This window comes from Cavia porcellus, unplaced genomic scaffold (assembly GCF_034190915.1).
Source record: "Cavia porcellus strain 051 isolate PalLab524CR breed Dunkin Hartley unplaced genomic scaffold, mCavPor4.1 scaffold_2, whole genome shotgun sequence".
In the NCBI taxonomy this organism is placed as follows: domain Eukaryota; kingdom Metazoa; phylum Chordata; class Mammalia; order Rodentia; family Caviidae; genus Cavia; species Cavia porcellus.
In genome coordinates, this window is record NW_026947485.1 from 30,140,219 (window position 1) to 30,162,067 (window position 21,849).

General features: G+C 39.9%; 1 protein-coding gene across 2 annotated transcripts in view; it reads right to left on the reverse strand.

The window, feature by feature from the left end:
* Positions 1–21,849, reverse strand: part of Jazf1 (JAZF zinc finger 1) — a 326,310-nt gene that overhangs the window by 52,430 nt on the left and 252,031 nt on the right. For both annotated transcript variants that reach the window (XM_063239940.1, XM_063239936.1), the window contains one exon: positions 1,926–2,122. In XM_063239940.1, coding sequence (XP_063096010.1) covers positions 1,926–2,118 — 193 coding nt within the window. In that variant the 5' untranslated portion in view covers positions 2,119–2,122. The remainder of the gene's footprint in view (positions 1–1,925; positions 2,123–21,849) is intronic.

The following is a 21,849-nucleotide window of genomic DNA, read 5'->3' on the forward strand; positions in this document are numbered from 1 at the left end:
ACTGTCTTTATTTTCATGGAGTTTGGAGGTGCCTGTTACTAATTGGGGTAATTCTGGTTATCTTGCATTGGACATGAGGTATAAAACAGTTTGAGAGTGCCCCTAATAATTCATATTCCATATGGACAAATACAGAAACATCTAGAAAGGAGGACTGCAGCACTATACAACGTTCTCAAAATCATGTTCTCTTTCATTTTATGCATTTACATAGTAAATGCACAAAATAAAATATAAGGCACACATGGTGGCCTGTTTCAAGAAATGATCAGAGGACCGACACAAGTGAGCCAGTTCATCCTCCAGAAGAATGACCATGATCTGTTCTTGAAGTAACTGAGAATGGACTGAAAGCTTTAATAAGAACCATGCTGCCCTCGGAAGGTGATGGTGAACCTTCCAGTGTTCAGTTCACAAACAGTCTGCTGGGGCACGTGTGTTACAGGTTTGTCGCCACTGCCCGGGCCCTGCTGCCTGCCTTACCCTTGGTCTGCCCTGGGACTGCTAGGCCTCTCCTGCCATAGTGCTTTGGAAAAATGCTTCCTTATTTTCCTTTCTCTTTCTCAGGACATTGTTCCTTCTTTCCTGTCTTGACTCTTGCTCATCTTTTCAGGTAAGCCTTCCCTGGCCAGGTGCTTCTTTCTGGAACTCTCAGGTCACTGATTTTTTTTGTCTAGCATCAGGCATGATGACAACTGTACATTTACTTCTGTATTTATTTGATTAGTGACTGTCTATATTCTAGTGGTGGGAAGGGAAATTTATTGACTGTTTCTCAGACAAGACACAAAGGACAGCCAGGTATAGTGGCACACACCTGTAATGCCAGCACTAGGGAGGCTGAGGCAAGAGAATTACTGTGAGTTTGAAGCCAGTCTGGACTACAAAGTGAGTTCAAGGTCACCCTAAACTACATAATGAAACCCTGTCTCAAAAAGAAAATTAAAAAAAAGAAAAGAAAAAAAGATATAAAGGACCTCCCAGTCTCTCTCTCTCTCTCTCTCTCTCTCTCTCTCTCTCTCTCTCTCTTTTCGGAATGGGAATCAAACTCAGGACCTTGTGGTGCTAAGCAGGGGCTTGTGCTGCTGAGCTCTCTCTCTCCAGCCCCTCCCAGCCTCTTCCATAGCTTTATATTCCCCCTTCACAAAGCAGGAGCAATTCTATGGCAGAAGAAGAGGAGGAGCATCAGCTCATGCTCAACTCACAGCCCGTGGTGCCTTCGGGTATGTTTCTTTCCAGAGATGAGGCATGAGCTGAGGACAGTTTGGGGAATAAACTGAATCCAAGGAAGACATACTAAGAAATGCGTCTGTCACTGATCCAAGCTTCATCCTGCAGTTCAGCTTTATGCAGTGATTGAATTGATATTCTGATCCTCAACACTGATCTCCACCATTTTTTAAAATCACTTCCACATTAGGAGGATGCCAAAAATCTTGCATGAGCTGTGGGAGAGAAACCTTTCTGTTCACTATAGTGGCTCAGTATCTTGCACAAAGGAAGTTTCCTAAATGTGGCCTGGTGCTTAATTATGTTATTACGAAAAATTCAAAAATAAGCAAAAACAGAGAATGCTGTAATGAACCAACGTGTGTCCACTGCTCAACTTTAACAATATCTAACACATTGCAGTTTTGTTTCATCGACTCCTTTGCCTGACCTAAGCAAACCCAAGACATTGTACTACTTCATCCATACACGTGAAGACTCAAAATACCTTTAAAGTCACTGTCACATACATATTAATAATCTATAAATGTTTCTTCAATAACTAACAGAAGAATGAATCAGCATACTCTAGAGAGACCAATGAAGGCTCTCTTCTTTAGTCCTGGATCTGGTTATCCTGTCCCCAGCTCCTAGGAAGGCGCCCCAGTGCACCTCTTCCCGTCTCTCCGCCTCTCTCACAGTGCCAAGCCACTCACCTGTCGGAGTGCTGCTGCGGAATGAAGAGGAGGGGGTGATGGGTGGGGTCACGGGAGGAGTAAGGCTTCCGCTGCTGTGGCGTGGAGGAGTGGACACATTCCCTCGAGACACTGAGCTGGACAAGGTCAGGGAGAGCTTCGGCTGAATTTTCTTCTTCAGGGACTCCTGTTCTCTGCGGGCGGCATCTGTCATGAATCTGAAACAACAGTGGGGGACCAAGGGAGCGTAAGTGACCTGAGCCATTTATGTAGTGCCGGCAGCAAGCATGGCAGTCAGCATGACATACACAGGATGTGACAGATGCTTGGTCCCAGGGAAGGGGCTGGGAAGTAGGTGAGTCCCAGTGTCAAATGTCACAGTAGCTTCCCTTTTTCTAGGCAGCAATAAGATGACCTTCTGGTTTCTTTTTTCAGAGGGGGACTGGGGATTGAACTCATGATCTTGCGCTGCCAGACAAGCACTTATGCTGCTGAGCTAAATCTCCAGCCCGGCCTTCCAGTTTCTTACTGTGGAGACCCTTTGAAGTCTGTCTCATTTCTTCTACACACAGGATAGACCTGCATCCATGTAATACCTTCAGTTCCAAGATCACTTCTAATTTAGAAAACTCTCTCTTGCTTTCCACCCATGGAAAGTCCACGCATCCAAGCAGCTTCAGTGGGGGATACGGGGAGAGACATGAGCAATACAAGGAAGATCGCCACCAAAGATCTGTTAATAGTCTGATTTTTTTCTTATTTGGTTTCAGTTTGAAAATTTTAAAATTATTCTTCCAACACTTACGTTAGTAACATTCAAATTTTATTTTTTCTCCCTGTAGAATATCTCACACATTTATGTAATCTGAGACGCAACACAATCTATAAAATGGTTTCTCTTACCTAAAGAGCACGCGTGATTTTGTATTAGTGGTAAACTTGGTCAGCTGCATTTTTGGACTCTGGTGGACACTGTAATGAACAGCGGCTATGACAGTGTGGGGCAATAAAACAGACACCAGTGCTCATCTGGGCTGAGAAGCGGAACGTTACCAGGACCCTGGAGTCTTCCCTATACCTCTCTACAGTCAACTGCATTTTGTCCAGTTCAATCATAAACTACTCTTGCGGCTCTTAATCGTGGTATTTTACTCAACCCATTTCACATCCTGCCTACAAAATTCCTGTATTTTTCTTTACTACACTATGAAGTTTTGGAAGTCAAGAGATAGCTTTTATACCTGGTGAGAGCTTACAATCAATTAAACACCCAATGAAACAACAGTAATATTGTTACAGTCTCTTAAAATTCTGACTTTCATATTGGAACACGGATGGTGCACTTCTTGAATAGCTCCTGCAACACAATCCAGATATATAAACTGGATTTTATATGTTAAACTGAAGTGTAATAAAGACACATGTGATGCCATGAGGGCTTATTTTTTTTTCCTACAAGAGGGTGATAATTTAAAAGAAGAAAAGAACACTAATGTGAAAGAGAATTGCTTGCACCTGGGAGCGAGCTATTCATTTATTTTTAGATGCAAAATTGGTTCTACAGCTTTTAAACATTTTTTTCTCCTCTTCATCTACTTCTATGCAAAATACAGATTCTCAGAGAAGACTGCTGTCTGTCCTCATCCTAGGCAGAACTACTAACTAGCGTAGAGTTGAGCTTCTCCAAACAATGGGGTACGTGGTGTGCCAGGAGGGGGTGAATCCACAAAACAGGCAGTTTTTCCCAAGAAGACCAATTATCCTAAAATGGTGGATAATGCAACGTAGTTTTTTAAGCAGTAACATAAACACAGACATATTATGAGATAGAAAAAAATTTTACACCTTGCATTTTAGTTAAGAGCATGGTGTCGAAGTCAGGACGATAAACTTTTCTAAACTTCAGCTTCATTTTCTATAAAATGAAACACAGGTTGAATGCATCTTATCTGAAGTGCTGGGCACTAAGTGTTTCAGATTCTGGAGTTTCTCAGCTTCGGGAAGATTTGCACAGATTATGATTTAAGTATCTCTACTCTGAAAACCAAAAGTCTTAAATTGTAGAATTGGTATTTTGGATTAGGGACGCTCAACCTGCAATAATTATAGGTACAGTTAATCTCTTTCTGCACGAGAGTTTGATCTTTGGTTAACTTTGGCAGCTTGCTAAGATGGTATGTCAACTAGCCAATTCTTCTTATGTGATAACAGTGACCCCTTCATGGTCTGGGAGGAACTGGACATGATATGTATATATATATATATATACCTGGCAGGAAGTCAGAGATACTGATTTGGGCTTTCTGGGAAAGGTCATGTTGTAAATGGTATGTCCCTTGCAGGACACTGGGAGCTAGGCTTGAGGAGGGTTATAGTAACTCTTGGAGCCAGCCAGTGTGTGGACTGGGGACAACCAGGAAGGAAGCTAAGCCCCTGCCTATAAGCCAGCTGGAGCATAGACTGCAGAGAACCAGGAAGGAAGCTAAGCCCCTGCCTGCACGCCAGCTGGCACAGGCTGGAGAAAAAAGAACAGGCCCCCACCCTACCCTGTGAGCTGATTCAGAGGAACTGTATTGTTTGATTGACTTTACAAGCCTAAAGGCAGTAGCCTGAGCAACTATTTAGAGAACAACAATATGCAATATAGTACTATTGTAGATTTCCTACTCTCTTAACACTTTTGATTCATTTTATTGTTATTCCCTTTAAAATTAAGTAAGTACATAAAAAGAACTCTTAACTCTGGTAGGTGGAGTTTTTATGCCGAGGCAGCTCCTCCCCCATCTCTCTGCATCAGTACAGGCTGGCAAGCTATGGCTGTGTCCTTCATCCCTCTGCATGGACCCCAAACCCTCTGTGGCCTTGGTTACCTCATGAGTTTCAATGTTCATGGTCTAAGAAAAGAACTTGCTGGCAGAGAGGACAATATTGCCTACTTGCCTGTCATGTAGTAAATGCCTCAAAACTCAGATGTTGTTATATCTTATAAACCAGTATAATGTGATTGTCTCTCTTTATTTCATCTCTCTTACTCAACTCCAAATTTCTTGTGGAGTGGTGGTTCTGGTTCTGAAAGCACCTAAGGTTTGCCTCCTGTGTAGGAGAAATTTCCCTTGTGGATGGCTGTCTGGGAATGGGTCTAGAGAGCACAGATGTAATGTCAGAAACTTGCTAAAATAAGAGACTTCTTTCCCTTGTCACCTCATGGGTTAAAAAGTGTCAAAAACTCATGCTTCTTTAAAAACTCCCCTACAGCTCAGACATAAAACAGCTATAAACAACCACAGCACTCTTACTTCACCACCACCATCACCCCTCCGCGGCATGGTCAGCTACAGATGGTAGTCTTCCATGTTTGGCTTACATTTTCTAAGAGATTTCTAGAAGTGGGAACAAGGCACCCACGTTAAAAGCATTAAACATGAAACATACTCATCAAGTGTTGCTGTCAACCCTTCTCTCCTCCAGCCCGCCTGCTGTCCCTCTTGGACTGGTGGCTGTGAACTTGAACAAGCAACCATAAATCATGGCAACCTTGACACATGAAGACACAGCTACACAGTTTTTTGCTGGTCACACACACACACACACACACACACACACACACACAGACATGGGATGGTACACTAATGCTGCAGAAATGGGCTCATGTCCCCATTACAGTTGGCCATGCTTTTCTCTTCACTTTCTTATTAACCATGGCTTTGTCTATTTTTTGAGACTTAATAAACTCTATAATTGGGGCTGGGGATTTAGCTAGTGGCATAAGCACCTGCCTTGCAAGTGTGTGGTCGTGAGTTCGATTCCTGATACAAATAAAAACAAAAAAGACAAACAAAACAAAACAACTCTAAAATGTTTCAAGCAACCTTTCATCAGTATAATTATTTGTCAAAAGTAGGCAGATTTCCAATGGCAAGGAATTGTCTAGGAGATGAGTTTATAGAGAACCTGATACAGCAGAATAAAGGTCATGATTATAGCCAAGAAGTGAAGACACAGTGACTTGGCTCTGACCAGGAAACTAGACAAAACCACTTCCCATCCCCAAGACAGTCATATTAACACATCCACACGGGACCACAAACAGAAGAGTGTTTCCTCATTTTGGAGTTAAGAAGGCACTGGTTTAGGAAGCTGTGTTACTCCGGGCTGTTGACTTTTCCTCAGTGGGTCCTGAAATCATCAGTGATGTCTTCTGACGCCCCTGGCAATCAGAGCTGATGTGAGGTTTTACAGCAGAAAGAAACCTTGGTTAATTTGGACCACCCAGTGTAATTCCCTTATTTTTCACAGTAATGGCCAACTGAGGAGGGGTGATCTATGCTAGGTCCCTTGGCTGGAGAGTGGAAGTTTTGAGAAGCTGGGGCTTTGGAGCTTGGGAGGTGCAGGGGAGACCCCTCTCAGGGGTCACATGCTATAAGTGGGCATGTGCTAAGCGAAGATGCTTTGCTCTTGTGGAGCCTTGGATTTGCAATCCCAGCAGGCTAAGTTTTGCTCATTTCCCCAAATTTTCTCTGCCTTGCTAAGCTAATTGCTCTGATCTGGTGGCAGCAGTGTGTTGAAGGTGGCTCCTACTGGCTTGTGACAGCCAACCAATTGAGTTTCAGGGATTTTGTGAAATGGTTGTTAAACACAGTCATTATCAAAAATTAATTTATATAAACATAATTAAATCAAGTATATTAAAAACAAAGACATTTAACTCAAAGCAAACCACCTCTTGGTTACTTGACCACATCTTACTATGTCCCTGAGATTATTTACATGAATAATGAATCTGTTGGGCAGAATGATTAAAGTTATGCCACCATCCTGGGCTCAGTGACGTCTTATTGGTAGCTTGAAACTGGCCATGGTAAAAATGTTTATGCCATGGGAATTGGCAAATTTACAAATCAGGACATTTTTCTTTTCCATGAGTCAATTATTAAATATTGGCCAATATGCTTTCTAGCTATTGCTTTTTAATGTGACAAAAAGGATTTGATTCAGGCTTCTTGCCAGTTAACCACAACTAACCAGGAAAGGGATAAAGAATGAATGAAAAGGTTTCTTTTTTTTTTTTTTTAAATGATAAAGTGGCATATTTCATTAAAGAACACAAATTTGGGGCTGGGGATTTAGCTCAGCGGCATAAGCGCCTGCCTGGCTAGCGCCAAGTCATGAGTTCAATCCCAGTACCAAAAAAACAAAACAAAACAAAACAACACAAATTTTTTATGGATTTATGACTTGTGTTTCAATTTTTAAAAATTACATAAAATGTAGCAAATGATATATGTACTTACACAGGTTATTTAAAGAATAAAATGATAATTCATATATTCACCATTCTACTTGCAAAAAAATTATCAGAATTTTTAAAGTTTCTTGAATCAAAACTTTTCTTTTTTTCTAGGAAAATATTACTAGATGTAACTACAGTATGGTTGATTTTTCAGGGCTTTTCCTTCTAATATTGTTTTTCTGCACATTCAGAAAATTGAATATTTTTTTAAAGGGGAAAAAAAGCCACTGGAGACTTCTTTCACTGTTGACTAACAGCCTGGAAATCTGCGGTCAGGCAAAGCAATGTTTTCATTTTGAAACTGAAACTGCTGTAAGATTAATTTTAACTTTCCTACAAATCAGAAATGCCTAAGTGACTTTAATTTAATACGGTCATTTGTAGTAATATTTGTTATTGCTAGGGGAAGTACATATTCCTTAAGTAAATTTTCAAGACTCCCTTATAAATCTTTTAAATCCTTAGACCACAATGTTCATTCAGTGTGACATGTTAAACATGGAAACATGAATATAACACCACAGGGGGGAAATGTCAACTGCTGGTCCAGGGAGACCAGTTTCAACCACAAACTCAGGAAATTTACAGTATTTGTTGGAACCTGGGCAGAAACTCCACTGCCACTTCACTCGATGGCCAAGGCACCTGAGTCTATGGGTTCTATTGGGGAAACCTCACCTGGTTGTCAGAGGTACTAGAGGACCTAGAAATGGAAGTAGCTACTCACAACTTTAGTCTTTCTTGGGAAAAAAAAAAAAAAAAAAAAAACCTGAAAAGAATCCCAACTCTGAGATGCATGGTGTGGTTTGGTTGTTATATGACTCTAGAGAGGGTGTGTGGTCCAGAAGTCTAAACCATTGTGTTGTCAGGAGGCTTGTTCTCGGGCAAAGTCAACACTCTTGCTTCTGGAAGTCACAACACCTTCCTTTCTGGCTCTAGTTTCCCTCCTTGCTAAAACTGATGAGTTTTCATGCAGGTACAGTGGCGTATGCCTATAATCCCAGCTGAGGCAGGAGGATCATAAGTTCAAGGCCTGCCTGAGCAATTTGGCATTCCCTGTCTCACAATAAAACAAAGAAGTCCTGGGACTGCAGCTCAGCACTCCCTGGATGAAATCCATAGTACAGAAAGAAAGTAGTTTTGTATTTAGAGGTCTATGGACATATGGAATATGCAGCTGCCTTTGTCCTTCTCAGCTGTAGCTCTGCATTACTCCAGCAAGAGTACGGTGCAGTGCTCTTCAAACTTAGTTTTGACTTCAACTCATCATCAGACATGCATCTGTAATTCCAGAACTTGGGAGGCTAAAGTAGGGCAGCTGTTAGTTTGAGACTATCCTGGGCTGTGCAGTGAATTTGAGGCCAGACTGGAGTACACAGCAAGACCCGTCTGGAGTAAAGATTGGCGGGTTGGCTGGGGAGGGGTACAATAGGAAATGTTTCTCACTACACACATACAGAGAGAGGTTCACAATTTAAAATCTATAAAGCTCTAAAACCTGGAAAATTTTTAAAAATTTGGTACCAAAACTCATTGGAAGACAAACCTTGACTAGAATTGCTAAAAGGTTACTTATGTATTTTATCACACTTGGTGTAAATATGCATATATTTACTGTGTAAATATTAACGTGCTTGATTACATTAAACAGTCTTAGACCTTCTAGGATTATTAATATAATACAATATTTAGTATTTGCAGTGTGCTGGATTTATGAAGACTGAAAAGTTATCAGTTATGAGACATCTGGATCAAGGATGATAAATTTTATGTATATATCTGAAATTAAAACTTCATGAGAGTCAACTTTATGTGATATATTCTGATTTTTAAAATTCTATTTCATCTTAACAAAATATGCTGGCTATGACCATTACTTTGATTCATTGATTTCTTAATGCACTGATAGGCCATGACCTGGAGTTTGAAGACACTGTGGTGTAGCAGTTAAGAAGTGAGTTTTGGAGGTTCACTGTCTGGACTGTAGCCCTGCTCTATGCTTACAGCTGTGTGTGATGGTGAATCTTGAGGGTCAACTTAACTGGCTTGAGAGATAGCTAGGAGATTAGTAAAGTATCCTTTTGGGTGTGCCTGGGTGGGTCATAGGGGTGTGGGGACCATGTCTGGCCCCTTCTTGCGGGCTCTTCCTTGGTTGCTTTGCTTCTAGGATTCCATGAAGAGAGCAGTTCTTTCTGACATGTCCTTCCGCTATGATGATTCTGCCTTGGAGCCAGGACCATGGGCCTCTGAAACTGTGAGACAAAGCAAATCCTTCCTCCTTTAAATTGTGTATGTCAGGCACTTTCTCCCATTATTGGAAACCAGATTAATACACTGAGTGGTTCAAGGCAAATAGCCTAATCTCTCTGTGCCATACTTTTTTTCATTTGCAAATAGTGGCAGGACATATCTCATTGGGAGGTGTATGAATTGAAAAAGCTAACACATAGCATTTGAAACATAGCATGACCCTCTGTGCTTTACAAGTGTCATGTTCCTGGTTCCTTACAGGTGTGCACAATACTGGAGGTCTTAATTCACAAATCTTTCATGCCAGCAGTCTGGCTGCTTCTCAGCTGAGGTACTGAGTACTTGGGTAAGAAGTGCCTTTGTGAGTTCTGCAGATTTGGAAAGCAAAGAACCACATGATTGGTTCTACAGACATTTATTAAACTCCAGCTACACTCACAGGCAGATTCAAGAATCAGTAGGGCAGCTAGAATTCAATGAGTTTTTTTTTGTTGTTGTTGTTGTTGTTTATTAGAGACAATACACTAATGGCTACCTATAACCATATGATGACTCTTTACATTCCTGCCTTCATTTTATGGAGAAGCAAGTGAAGAGGGCCCTTCTAGCAAGAGAGGACACGGGAGAACCTCCCTGAAGGCAGCTGACAGTAAGACTTCTTCCAATCCCGGGAGGGGCTTTCTCCACTCAGTGTTGCACAAGACTCCGCTGTGGTTACCACCAGACCCTCTGCAGAAAGCAGCAGGCCAATATACTTCCTTTGAAGTTCCAAAGCTTTGTTCTGTCTTTTCAATGGCCCTGTGGGCATTGCTATTTTTCAGTAAAACTTTATGAAACTTAGAAAGTCTGTGAGACTTGCTGGCAGATGGACCATGAGGTTCCAAGCAATTCTAAATCTGGGTATTCATCTCTCTAGACAATAACATTTCTGACATGCCAGGGACAATCTTCTAACCTTCCGGAGGGGAGTTCAACCTGGAGTGATGGAGTTTTCTTTTCTCTGGCTAGTACTATGTGCAATTCAGAACAAGGGTGGACAGAGAGCCAGCAAGTCAGCAAAACAACCCATAGGATATTGCACTGGAGGCCATGGGAAATGGTATACATCTCAGCATGCAATCATGTGTGGTCCACATGTCAAGGATTTGGTTGCGCTGGTCTCTATGTAATGAAGGCTTGCAGAATGCACATCTGCTACTAAATTCACAGACAGGGCTTCTCGTTTTAGCAGCAACTTGAATCCACAGTGCAGCTGAGGAGTATTTGGTTAAAAGACATGGCCAATGAAACATGACCTTGAAAGCAACGAGTGGAATAAGCATTTGTCAGTGCTCTTCATTAACAGAATGGCGTTTTCTTGTGCCCTGGGATCTTAGTTAAGTATTCCTCTTTTCAAGTAGACAAAAGAAAATTTGTACTCCCAAATAAAACAAATTTCAGAAAGTTTCTAGTAATGTTTCAAATATTATGTTTCACTTCTCACCCCAGAGTTATTTTTAACTTCATGATCTGAGGCTGATGGGGTGGATTTTGAAGCTTCATAAAACTTTTTGCAGTATCATCAAAATTTGGAGCCCCTTTTAATATGCTGCTATTAAAACTTTAATGCAAAATAATAAAAGTAAAAACATCCTGGAAAATGCTACTCCATCAGATTAGTTTGGCCCTTGTGAGAGGGGCGTGTGTGTGTGTGTGTGTGTGTGTGTGTGTGATTTTCACCTAACATTCACATTGGTTGTGGGGATAGTCTGTGAAGGACATAGCCTACCTGCCCAATGGGCCAGGCTTTGCTTAGACACCAAACAAAAGCCCACAGATTTGCCACATTAAAAGATATATTAGTGTTTTCTTTTCACTTTTTTTTTTTTTTACTAAATGCATATCTGACATACATGGAAAGACATACTTCCTCTTCTTTGAGTAGTTCTAATCCAACTTGCACAAAACACATGAACACCAGGATAAGTCAACTTCCTATCAGAACTTTAACTAGTTTTGCTTATGAATGTTCACTTTAATTCTGGAGACAGAAACAGGAGAAAAAGAAAGAGGTAAGGAGGAAAAGTGATCTTCTCTTACATAATCCTCCCCCCATTCTCTGTCTCTGTCTTGGTCTGTTTGTCTGTTTCTCTCTGTCTCTGTTTGTCTCTTTGAGCTGGGGATCAAAATCAAAGCCTTATACACACTGGCAAAAATTCTACCGCTAAGCTATACATCAGTATTTTATTCTGTATTTTTCTCTATTTTAAAGATGGCTATAGTAAGTTTACATTCTGGATGGTACATTGTAAGCTTGGACATTTTATATTTGAAGCTAGAGTATATGAAGTTTTATCCAAATATTTCAAGGAAAAAGACACTATGGTAACTACTATTAAGTCAGGTTATAAGGTGGTGAAGTACTAGGTTGTTGAAACAGTCATGCTGTGACCTCTATTGTTATATTGTTATGTCCTGTTTTATCTCAATCTCCCCCTTATTGTTTCAAAAAAAATTATTTAGTCATTTCTTATGTTTGTCTTAATTAAAGAAAAAATTCAAAAAAATTAGGATATATAAATAGTAACTCTTTTCGATTTCCTATTAACTTGTTTTGAAGTCCTGTAGTACTCCCACGATCTTGTTTTGACTGATTAGACTCTGTTCCATTCTATATGATAGTATCAAGTTTGAAGACATAGGCAACTACTTTGAAGACAATAAGATTCACTAAGATACTCATTCTGGTTTGACTATTGTCTTCTTTGGAAGTCCTGTAATGTTTACAATGCCTAAGTTTTATTGGTCTTGTTCTCTACTGTTTTGTCCAACTTTATAATATCTAATAAGATAGACAATTCTTTTTAAGGAAACAAGGGACAACGTTGATAACCATTGTTGATAAACTTGTACTCTGTTCTACACCAAAAAAAAAAAAAAAAGCTTGGACATTTTAAAATGTTTTATAATTATTTAGTTAGTAACATCGATTAGATGATCTTTAAATTGTCAAGTGCACCTTTTCTAAGTACCATCTACCATCACCAGTCTACATTTTTTTATTTTAAAGAGAGTAAAATTAAACACAACAAAACAAGACATAATAAAGCAATGTAAGAGACATAAATTTCAAAGCAAGACAATCAGCCATCTTCACTTGTCTTCTTCCAAATAGTTGTCCATATCTTCACATATACAGAATTCACACAAACAGCACAGTATAGAATTCATCTGAACAAGATGAGAAAGGCATTTTAGGTCTTCAAGACCAGACAATAGGGAAGTCAACAATGGCTGTCATAGTGTGTCTCATTCTCTTCAAAGTAGCTGTCCATACCTTCATGTATGTTGAAATTAAACAAAACCAAATGGGCTAAAATCACTCTGAACAAAGAATAATAGTATTGCTGGGTTTCACATCATGATGCCATGGAATCAGCACTGGGTACTGTAGTGTCTCTTTTTCTTTAAAGTAGTTGTTCATTTTATCATGCGTTATATGATCAGTTCTCATAAATTGCTTATAGGTCCTATACATGCATGAGTCTCTACATACATTTCTATCCTTTCTGTATTAGAGGGAAAAACAAAACAAAGCAAGACAAAACAAAACAAATTCCTGTAATGAAAAAGTTATATAAAACCACAGTACCAGGTGCTCTACAATGGTTACTGTGTTGTTATCTTCAATAGAACTGTCTGTAATATCAGGCATGGTATAATTGAATATAGCAGTACATAATAATATTAATAAAAACAAAACAGTAGACAGTGTAAAACTTCAAAAGCAGGTAATAATCAAACGAGAGCAGGTATCCTAGTGAATCTTGTCATCTTCACTGTAGTTGCCTATACTCTCAGACTTGATACTATCAATCATAACAGATTCGAATAAAATCCATCAATACAAAACAGCAATCTAACAAACCAGATTCAACAAAGATCAGTCATGATAAAACAGTGTAATTTATACAGGGCTTTAGATTAAGTTAATAGGAAATTAAGGATGATTACCGTACTATACCCTGCTATTTTCGGGACAGCTGTCTGTGCCCTCAAACCTAGTGCAAGTAGACAAACTGGAACAGAACATAACCCATCTAAACAGAGTTGTGTGAGTAATGTGGGTTTTAAGTCCTGATACACTATTAACAATATCTTCTGCCTTCTTTTTTTAGACTACTCCTCCCCTTTCACCCCCACAGGGTACACTGTGCATTTTGGGTCCCACCAACTCCCTCAGTTTTTAGATTGGTGGGGGCAACCTGCTATTTACCTAAGTGGTTCTGAACCTTCTCACTCTTGGACTTGATCTCAAGTTGTATTCCTTCACCTACAAAAGCTTCAAGGTTTTCCTTCGTTATAACTAAGTAGTTCTCTGTTGTACATAAGTATCCTGTCTTTCCAACCCATCTGCAGGTGCTGGTCAAGCTGTCCCTATTTTTCTCTGGTTCCCTGTCACATAGAGCACTGTTTTTCTCATTTGATTTTTTGGTCCATAAACCCTTTTTCAGGTTAATTATATTTCCTATACAGAGCATCTCGGTGCAGCCTACCTCCTGATCTACTCTGCCTGTTTCTTTTTTTCTTTTTTCTTTTTTTTTTGTGTATCAAGGCCATCTATATTAGAGATTATAGCCAACCTTCGCTGCCTCATTTCTGCTATGCTATTTTTCTGCCATTGGTTGTCTACTTTTCTCCTTCATTCCACTGTCTGTTCTGTTCATTGAGGCCTCTCTGCCACTGTTCCTGATATTCTGGTATTTTTTTTTCTCTCTCTCTAAAATGTCCTTCAGTATTCTCTGTAGGGTTGGATTGGTGGCAGTCTATTTTTTAAAAAGCATTTTAATGTAAGACACATAGGAAGGGCATCATCTTGGAATAAAATAGTCCTTTAAAAATGTTTTTAATGATTTAGAGTATCAAACCCAGAACCTTGCACATGCTAACCACATGTTGTAACACTGAGGTACATCTCCACTCTCTAAAATAATCCTTAAAAAAAATCCTTCCTTATTCTTCTTTATTCTGAAATTATAATGACAACAGAGCATAGGAAAAACATGCTTAATTTTTTTTGATGTAGAGAAGCTATAATACAAAATTTCTTTTTGTCATAATTGCATATGGACATTATAATATATTATATATATTGTTTGTAATTATTCTCTAGATAGAAGGTATTCAAATATTCAACTTTGTTTACAAATATCCAACTTTGTGTTTTATATATATATATATATATATATATAAAATTTACTAATTTTTTTTGGCAAATAGAAAGGAAAATAAAAAGAATGCAAGCCCAGCAGCTTCTTTCTTTCAAATTCTGAGGGAAAGGTGAGCAAGCACCGAGTGATCTCTGGTGACTAGCACACGGGCTGTGGGTACAGGACACTTTGGCAACTCACAGGCTGCAGAGTGGTAGGAATGGCTTCATGAACAGCACCATTCAAAGACCAGCAGCTGCAGTGTAGACAGTTCTTGGAACCATTTTTTTAAAGTAATAATATCTTTTCCTGAATTTTAGCACTCAAATGAAATCCATGCACCAAAGCTGAGTAACTGAAATAACAAACAGAATTCCACCCATGAGTACACACTATTTCTTTGTATGTTTCCAGTAAAGTTTAGGTGTTTTCTCCACATCTACGGAATAATACAGTCAGCCTACCATAATGAAAATTCTGGCTCAGAGTCCAGCAACCACTCTTTTAAGTCACAGTCAGCATAAATTATCAGTGAAGCAATTAATTTTGATTTACTTTTGCTTTGCTTGAATAAAGTAAACCAGGGTCTTTTTCATTGTCAGTGTCAAGAATTAAAAACATTTCTAAAAACAGCACCACGGTTCCTTCCTTGGTTAGGAAGCTAGATCCTCCTTTGGAGGCTCTATCATCTTTTCTATTCCTTTCCTACCTTCACTGAATCACAGATAACTATATGGATGTTTCTTACACACGGTTTTCATTGCTAATCTGACATCGGTGTAAAAACCAATGAACAAAACAAAGAAATTGCACTTTATGAGGTTTGTGGTAACAAATTACAAATAGCTTTCATTTTCTTGTTTTGCCTCTTCTGAGAGTAAACTAAATGACTTACGGAGGTTTTGGTTTAAACTGCTAATGAGATGATGCATAATTCTCCCCATAAACTGGGAGAAGTTGAAAAAATAAAGAAAAAAAGGAGATTTATGGGCTCTTGGAGTTTGAGTTCTAGCATATGCCTGGGATCATAACCTGGTGGTTGAAAATCTAGGATCTGGAGGCAAACTCCTGATTTAATCGACTAGGTTGGTCAAGCTTAGCTAAACTGTTTTTACCCGCTCTACACTGGGGCCCTCGTTGTAAAAAAGAGGTGAGCTTAATGCGTCATAGGTGTTATGGTCAAGATTTCATGAGATAAATGCATGAAAATCACTGGACCCAACATAATACTCAATGTCTGTCAGGAGGATACTCAGACATTCAGCATTTCCATCATCTGTCTGGCCCTCATCAGAAATTACAAGAATCTGTTTTAAAATGTAACATCCATCTGCTTAGATCATTCCTACAGAACAGGTCATTTCTGGGGGATACTATGTCCTCCTCAGAAGGGCTTACTTACGTATCTAATTTGGGATGAAGCATCTTCATTTCTAAAGTAAAGCAATTCTCTGCATGATCTTGCACTTAGCAAGCTCTTTTCTGCTGGGCAGGAGGGAGGGGCACCACTCTCACTGTTCAGCTAGGAACAAGTGACTGCTGTGAATGTAGCACTGAAGGACGGGGTGCATGAGAGGCCTCTTTAGTGAAACACTGAATTAAAACAGGAGAGGGGACCTGATGAGATGGCAGAGGACTCTCCGTGTAAGTGGAGGCCTCAAATAGGTTTCGTTTATGCACACACACTGGCTCTAGGGCCTTTTGTTATGTACCCTGTCCATAAATGGCTATCACATCACAGCATTCTTGTCTGTGCTGTTTTGAATTTAGCCTTAAACTTCCTTAGTGCCATACTTTAGGTAGTCACTATAAACCAATGAAGATGACATACAAGCTGAAAGTTCATGCCATCTCTGATTTACCCATTTCTCTTCTCCATTATTCACTGATACCTCAGACTAGGCCCTTTGCCCATTCTCAAAGAAACAGGGAACAGCGATGGGCTTGACATTGACATACAACATGAGAGCGAGATAGAGAAAGAGAAAGAGAGAGAGAGAGAGAGAGAGAGAGAGAGAGCACTGAGAATGCTTAGGACCATAGCTGTCCCCCAAATAATGCAAGAATATTAAGTATATATTCAGATAACATCTAGTTATGGATGCAAATATAATGACTCATAACTGCTCAATCAAATGTATTTTTTAAAAAAATTTTTGGTGGGGCTGGGGATTTAGCTCAGCAGCATAAGTGCCTGCTTTGAAAGTGCATGGTGATGAATTTGATCCCCGGTACCAAAAAAAAAAAAAAAAAAAAAAAAAAAAAAAAAAATTGGCACTGAGGATCAAGCTCACAATCTTGCACTTCCCAGCCCCTCAAATTTATTTTTGGGCTACATGTGGTCACTCATATGCAGTAGCAGTCCATAGACTGACACTGTTCAAAAATAGAGTAAATAGTACATTTTTCTTAAATGGCTCAATCCTGGCTAGGTATATAGCCCAGTGGCACAAGCACCTGCCTGGCAAGTGCAAGGTCCTGAGTTATATTCCCAGTACCAAACAAACAAACAATTAAATGGGTCAATGTATTTATATGATGAAACCACTTTTCAGGCAAAATTAGGTCTTAACATAGCTCATCCATTGACAAAAATATATGCACATGGGCATTTCAAGCTTAAAGATTTCAAGGTACATGAATCTGTAGCCTGATTTTTTTCCCCCTTTTGCTGCAGAAGTTCACTGCTTCCTGACTACAGTGTTAATAAAATTCATGGGAGGTCACTGTATTGGACTGCCTTCCTGCGCTAGGCCCCAGCAGACCTGACCAGAATGGAGTCACTCCTGCTGGATACCACATAATCCAATTGAAAAAGGAGAGTCCAAGGGCAGGGGATTTAGCTCAGTAGCTCAAGCACTTGCCTGGTAAGTGCAAGGTCATGAGTTTGATGCTTGGTACCAAAAAAAGGAAAAAAAAAGGAGTCCAAAACACACACACACACACACACACACACACACACACACACACACACCAGTGATACCAACGGATCAGAAATGGTGTGCTTTACATAAGCTGGCATGAGAATGTCCCCTTTGCTTTTTATTCCTGGTGTTAATCTGTCCCGTGTCAGCCCTTCTCTATCTATAAAACCCATCTCCTGGGCTCCCTGCCTGGGAACATTATTCTGTTCTACATAGGGAGATGTTGCCCAATCCTAGAATTGCTAATAAAGCCAAATTTGCTTTACTTTTGCCTTAGGACAAGGGTTCACTTGTTTTCCAGGAAGCCTAGGCATTGGATGCAGTGGTGGCGCCTGGGACTTTCGTCCCAGAAGCCCTAGGAAAAAAAAAAAAAAAAAAAAGAAGAAGCCCTAGGCCTGGACAATTCCTGTACTCTCAATAAGCAACGGTGCTTTAAAGGGGGCTGTATGGTTTATATTCTTGACTGTAATCCATTAAAGCCATAATTACACTAATTAGGGATTTGGTATAATCAGGTTGGCCTGAAATGGGGGCCTGTACTCTGTGAAGAAAATCCTTGCTAAATAAACCAGCAGGATAAACAGGATTGTGGGAAATATGCGACTCTGGGAACCAGCTGATGCTAAGGATTAGTGCATGCCTTTGGCATGCAAATGAGGGCTCCTTGCTGAAAGCAGCAGAGGAGCTGCTGGCCCCCTCCAAGAAACACTTCATTAGGAGTTAAGAACAGAAGCAGGTCAATTTCAAACTATCCACAAACCTCCTTCAATAATGAGATCCTAGCAATTTGCTGTAGTAAGAGATGGGTTTCTGCTATGAAGGGAACTTTACTACGATTTTCACTTACACCTCCCATTTAGTCGCCTGGGGGATTCTTCACAAAGTCTCTGACCCTCTGTTTCTTATTGTGAAACCAAAGCCACCCAGAGGAAAAAAAATCTAATTCTTTCTCTTACTGGGAGTGGAAAGTCTGCTCGCAAATCTTTGGACCTAAGGAATTTTGCTCTGGTTAGACCTGCAACTAAACTTGTTTTCCATTCAAAAAGGGGAGAAAAATGTTAGGGCAGTTTCCCTCCATTCTCTGCATACCATGGAATGATAAGAGCCTCCAACCGTGACTGGTTTTAGAAGGAAATCTCTCACCCACTCCTATAAATGGAGTTGGGAAGAGGCAGTAGTGAGAAAGGCATCAGCAACATAGTCTGAGATCAGCGAAACAGTCGGAGGTAAAAGTGAAAGTTAAAATTTTTAAAAAATGAAATGTATAAAAACTAAAACATCAGTAGCTTCCCTACCCCGTCTTATTTACAGTGGGGCTCACAGCACATGTCGTCTTAAAGGTACAATGCAGGACTGGAGAAAGAGGAATTCTGCGGACTGCAATTGCAAACCGAATGCCAGCACTGCCCATTAAAACTGAGAAGAGACCAGGAATGCCACAATCAAGCTCCCTTGCCTCATCCTGATTTGTGATTGGTGCAGGTGGTGTTTAAAAATCACACTGCTTAATTGCACAGCTGGCTTTGGCTTCATTTACGCAATGAACCACACTTCTCTGTGTCTACATCACTCCCTGGGAGAACATGAGAAGTTTGTGAGGAGGCATTATATGTCTTTTAGGATTCCCAGAAGCCATTCAGAGGGTAATTCACTGAATGGAACCCCAGTGTCTTTGAAAGAGTTAATTCACCTCCAAAGGGCTTAGAGAATCTGCCATTAGGCCTAATGGAACCAAAGGGAAACCATGGAACAGGTTAGATGATTTCTTCTTTTCTTTTCTTTCCCTACCCCTCTTTCCCTTCTCTTCCCTGCCCTCCTCTTCTCCTCTCTTGGCCCTCTTTTGTACTTAACCTTTTCTAATGATGCAATGTGTTAAGGAAAAACTCCAAAACTAAAGGCTATACTTGTTGGACAAGTAGGAGTGAGGGGAGGGACTCCCCTAAGGCTTGACTTATTTCTGCTTTCTGCAGACAGAGCAAGGTGAGACCCAGGAGACCCCACCTGTGAATGGAGCGCTAGGTCTGGGTCAGAGCTCAGCTCAAATCCACTCAAATTCCCTTGTGTTCAAATAAAGACATCACCGTTGTCCTTTTTGTTTTGTTTTGGTTTCTTCAATACTGAGTACTGAAGCCAGAAGTGTTCTACCACCTAGCTACATTCTCAGACTCTTTATTTTTCAATTGTGAAAAGGACTTTCACCATATTGTCCTAGTTGGCTTTGAACTTTAAATTTTCCTGTCTTGCCTGCTGGGTAGATGGGATCACAGGTGTGTGCCACTGTGCCAAGCTACTTTGGTCATCTTATTTCAGACTTCCCCTTCTCTCCTTATGACTGAGCTTCATGCCCTTGATCATTTTCAGTGAGGCAGGACACAGGGGAACAAAGGTGGTACCTGCAGGCAAGACCCACTCCTGCCCTACCATGTGCTAGCTACAATGTGCCTGTAATCAAAGGTGTAGCCTCCCCAGGTTTCTATGTTTTATGTACTTTATCCTGTAAAAGCATCTTTTGTTCTTTTAGAACTGGTAATAAGTAAGCAAATAAATGAAAACCCCATTTACAGATAAAAGAGCCTGGTGGGCGAGTCTAAGGGAGGGCACAAAGAGTGCCAAAGCAGAAGGCGGAGGACTGCTAGAAACAGCTCAGCTCAAAAGAGAAGCCCACAGTGTGATTGGGTCAGGGCCCATGTGAGCACATCAGCCGTCTTCTGTCACACTGATGTCTGGGCAAATCCTGTGCACTACTGTTGCCAGCCTGCATTTCGACTTTCTCACATCTTAAGCATGACTGCCGGAAAAGCAGCACTCATATCTTTGTAAGAAAGAAAATGCTGCCCAACAGCAAAGGAGATGCGGGGATTGTAGCCACATCTACCCTTCTATTTGCCTTCAGGTGTATGACTTCTTTAAAAATACAGGATAAGAATTAACTTTTATTTTCATGGAGGGTCCTTTCAGAATCTTACACAGCTGTGCAAGGAAGGCGCCCCTGAAGTCATGCATGGAACCCCCCAGTCTTTCACAATACCTCCTCTAGCACACTAACAGAACCTTTTTTATTTGTGTCAGTAACCAGAGTGCCATTTACTTTTCATAAAGAATATTCACTGGTGAAGAAATGAGGCCTGGCCCTTATGCAAGCTTGGACTGGGCCATGGTAACCAATAAGATGGGGATGGTCAGCCACGTTAGCTACAAACTGCCATTAAGAGTTTACTATCAGGATGCTTTCTTCAAGCAGGTCCTATTAAAAAATAATCACCATCTGCTGGACTCCCTTTTTATTAAACTGGTCATTAATTACTGGTAACAACTAATTTCATCTGGATTTTATTGAGTAATTATAACATAAACAGAGGAGGATATCAAACTTCTTGCCTTGCTGAAGGGAGGAATTCTTTATAATGCTATGTTTCAAAAGGGGGCTGTAATAAACCACCCAATTCTATTTAATATAGTAATTATAATTCTCAAAATTCATCCTTCCTGTGGTTAACGAGTATCTTCTTTCAGCTTAGCTCAGCCTGACTTCAGCTTGGGTCATTAAATAGCAAACGAGTCTTTGCCAGTGGTAACAATAGATCTTTCATGGGTTATTGCCTAATTAATTGAGGAGCATAATTTGATCACTACTGTTTCCTTAAAAATTTCATATTCCTGGTATATAACAATATGATATTGTTGCATAGTGATTAAAAATGGAGCGAGTTTCAATGTTTTGATTAGAACAGGTTTATTATCCTCGATAAGGTGAAGTACAAAGTTTTACTATGATTTTCAACTACAACATTTAGGTTAAAACATTTGAAACAAGCTGTTAATTTAATAACATGCATGTCCAAAACAAATCATAACTCATTTCTTTTTATTGCAAAAGTAATTGAGTAATGAATAATGAAAATCATCCCACTGAAGAAGGGCAGTAAATATGTTGACTTTATTATTAATACTCAATTTTGGTTAATAAGGCAGCTATTAAATTCAAAACATGATGGGGCTGATTTATATACTTATTCAAGATATTATCTACTAAATACTAAGGTTCTTACAAGAGAAGGTTTGATTCTAAAATATTAACTAGAATTCAACTAAAATTTCAGGTTGCAATGAGAAATATTTGACCTTAAACCTCTTATCTCTGTACCTCACAGATTCCTTAAACAGTTTAAATTATATGTATGTACACTCCCACGTATGTGCATGTGTGGGAGGGCCCCTAAAAGAGTCTTACACCAAATCACTTTGCATTGCAGTGAAATAGAATTCTCTGAGACTCAGTATGAGTTTGCTCA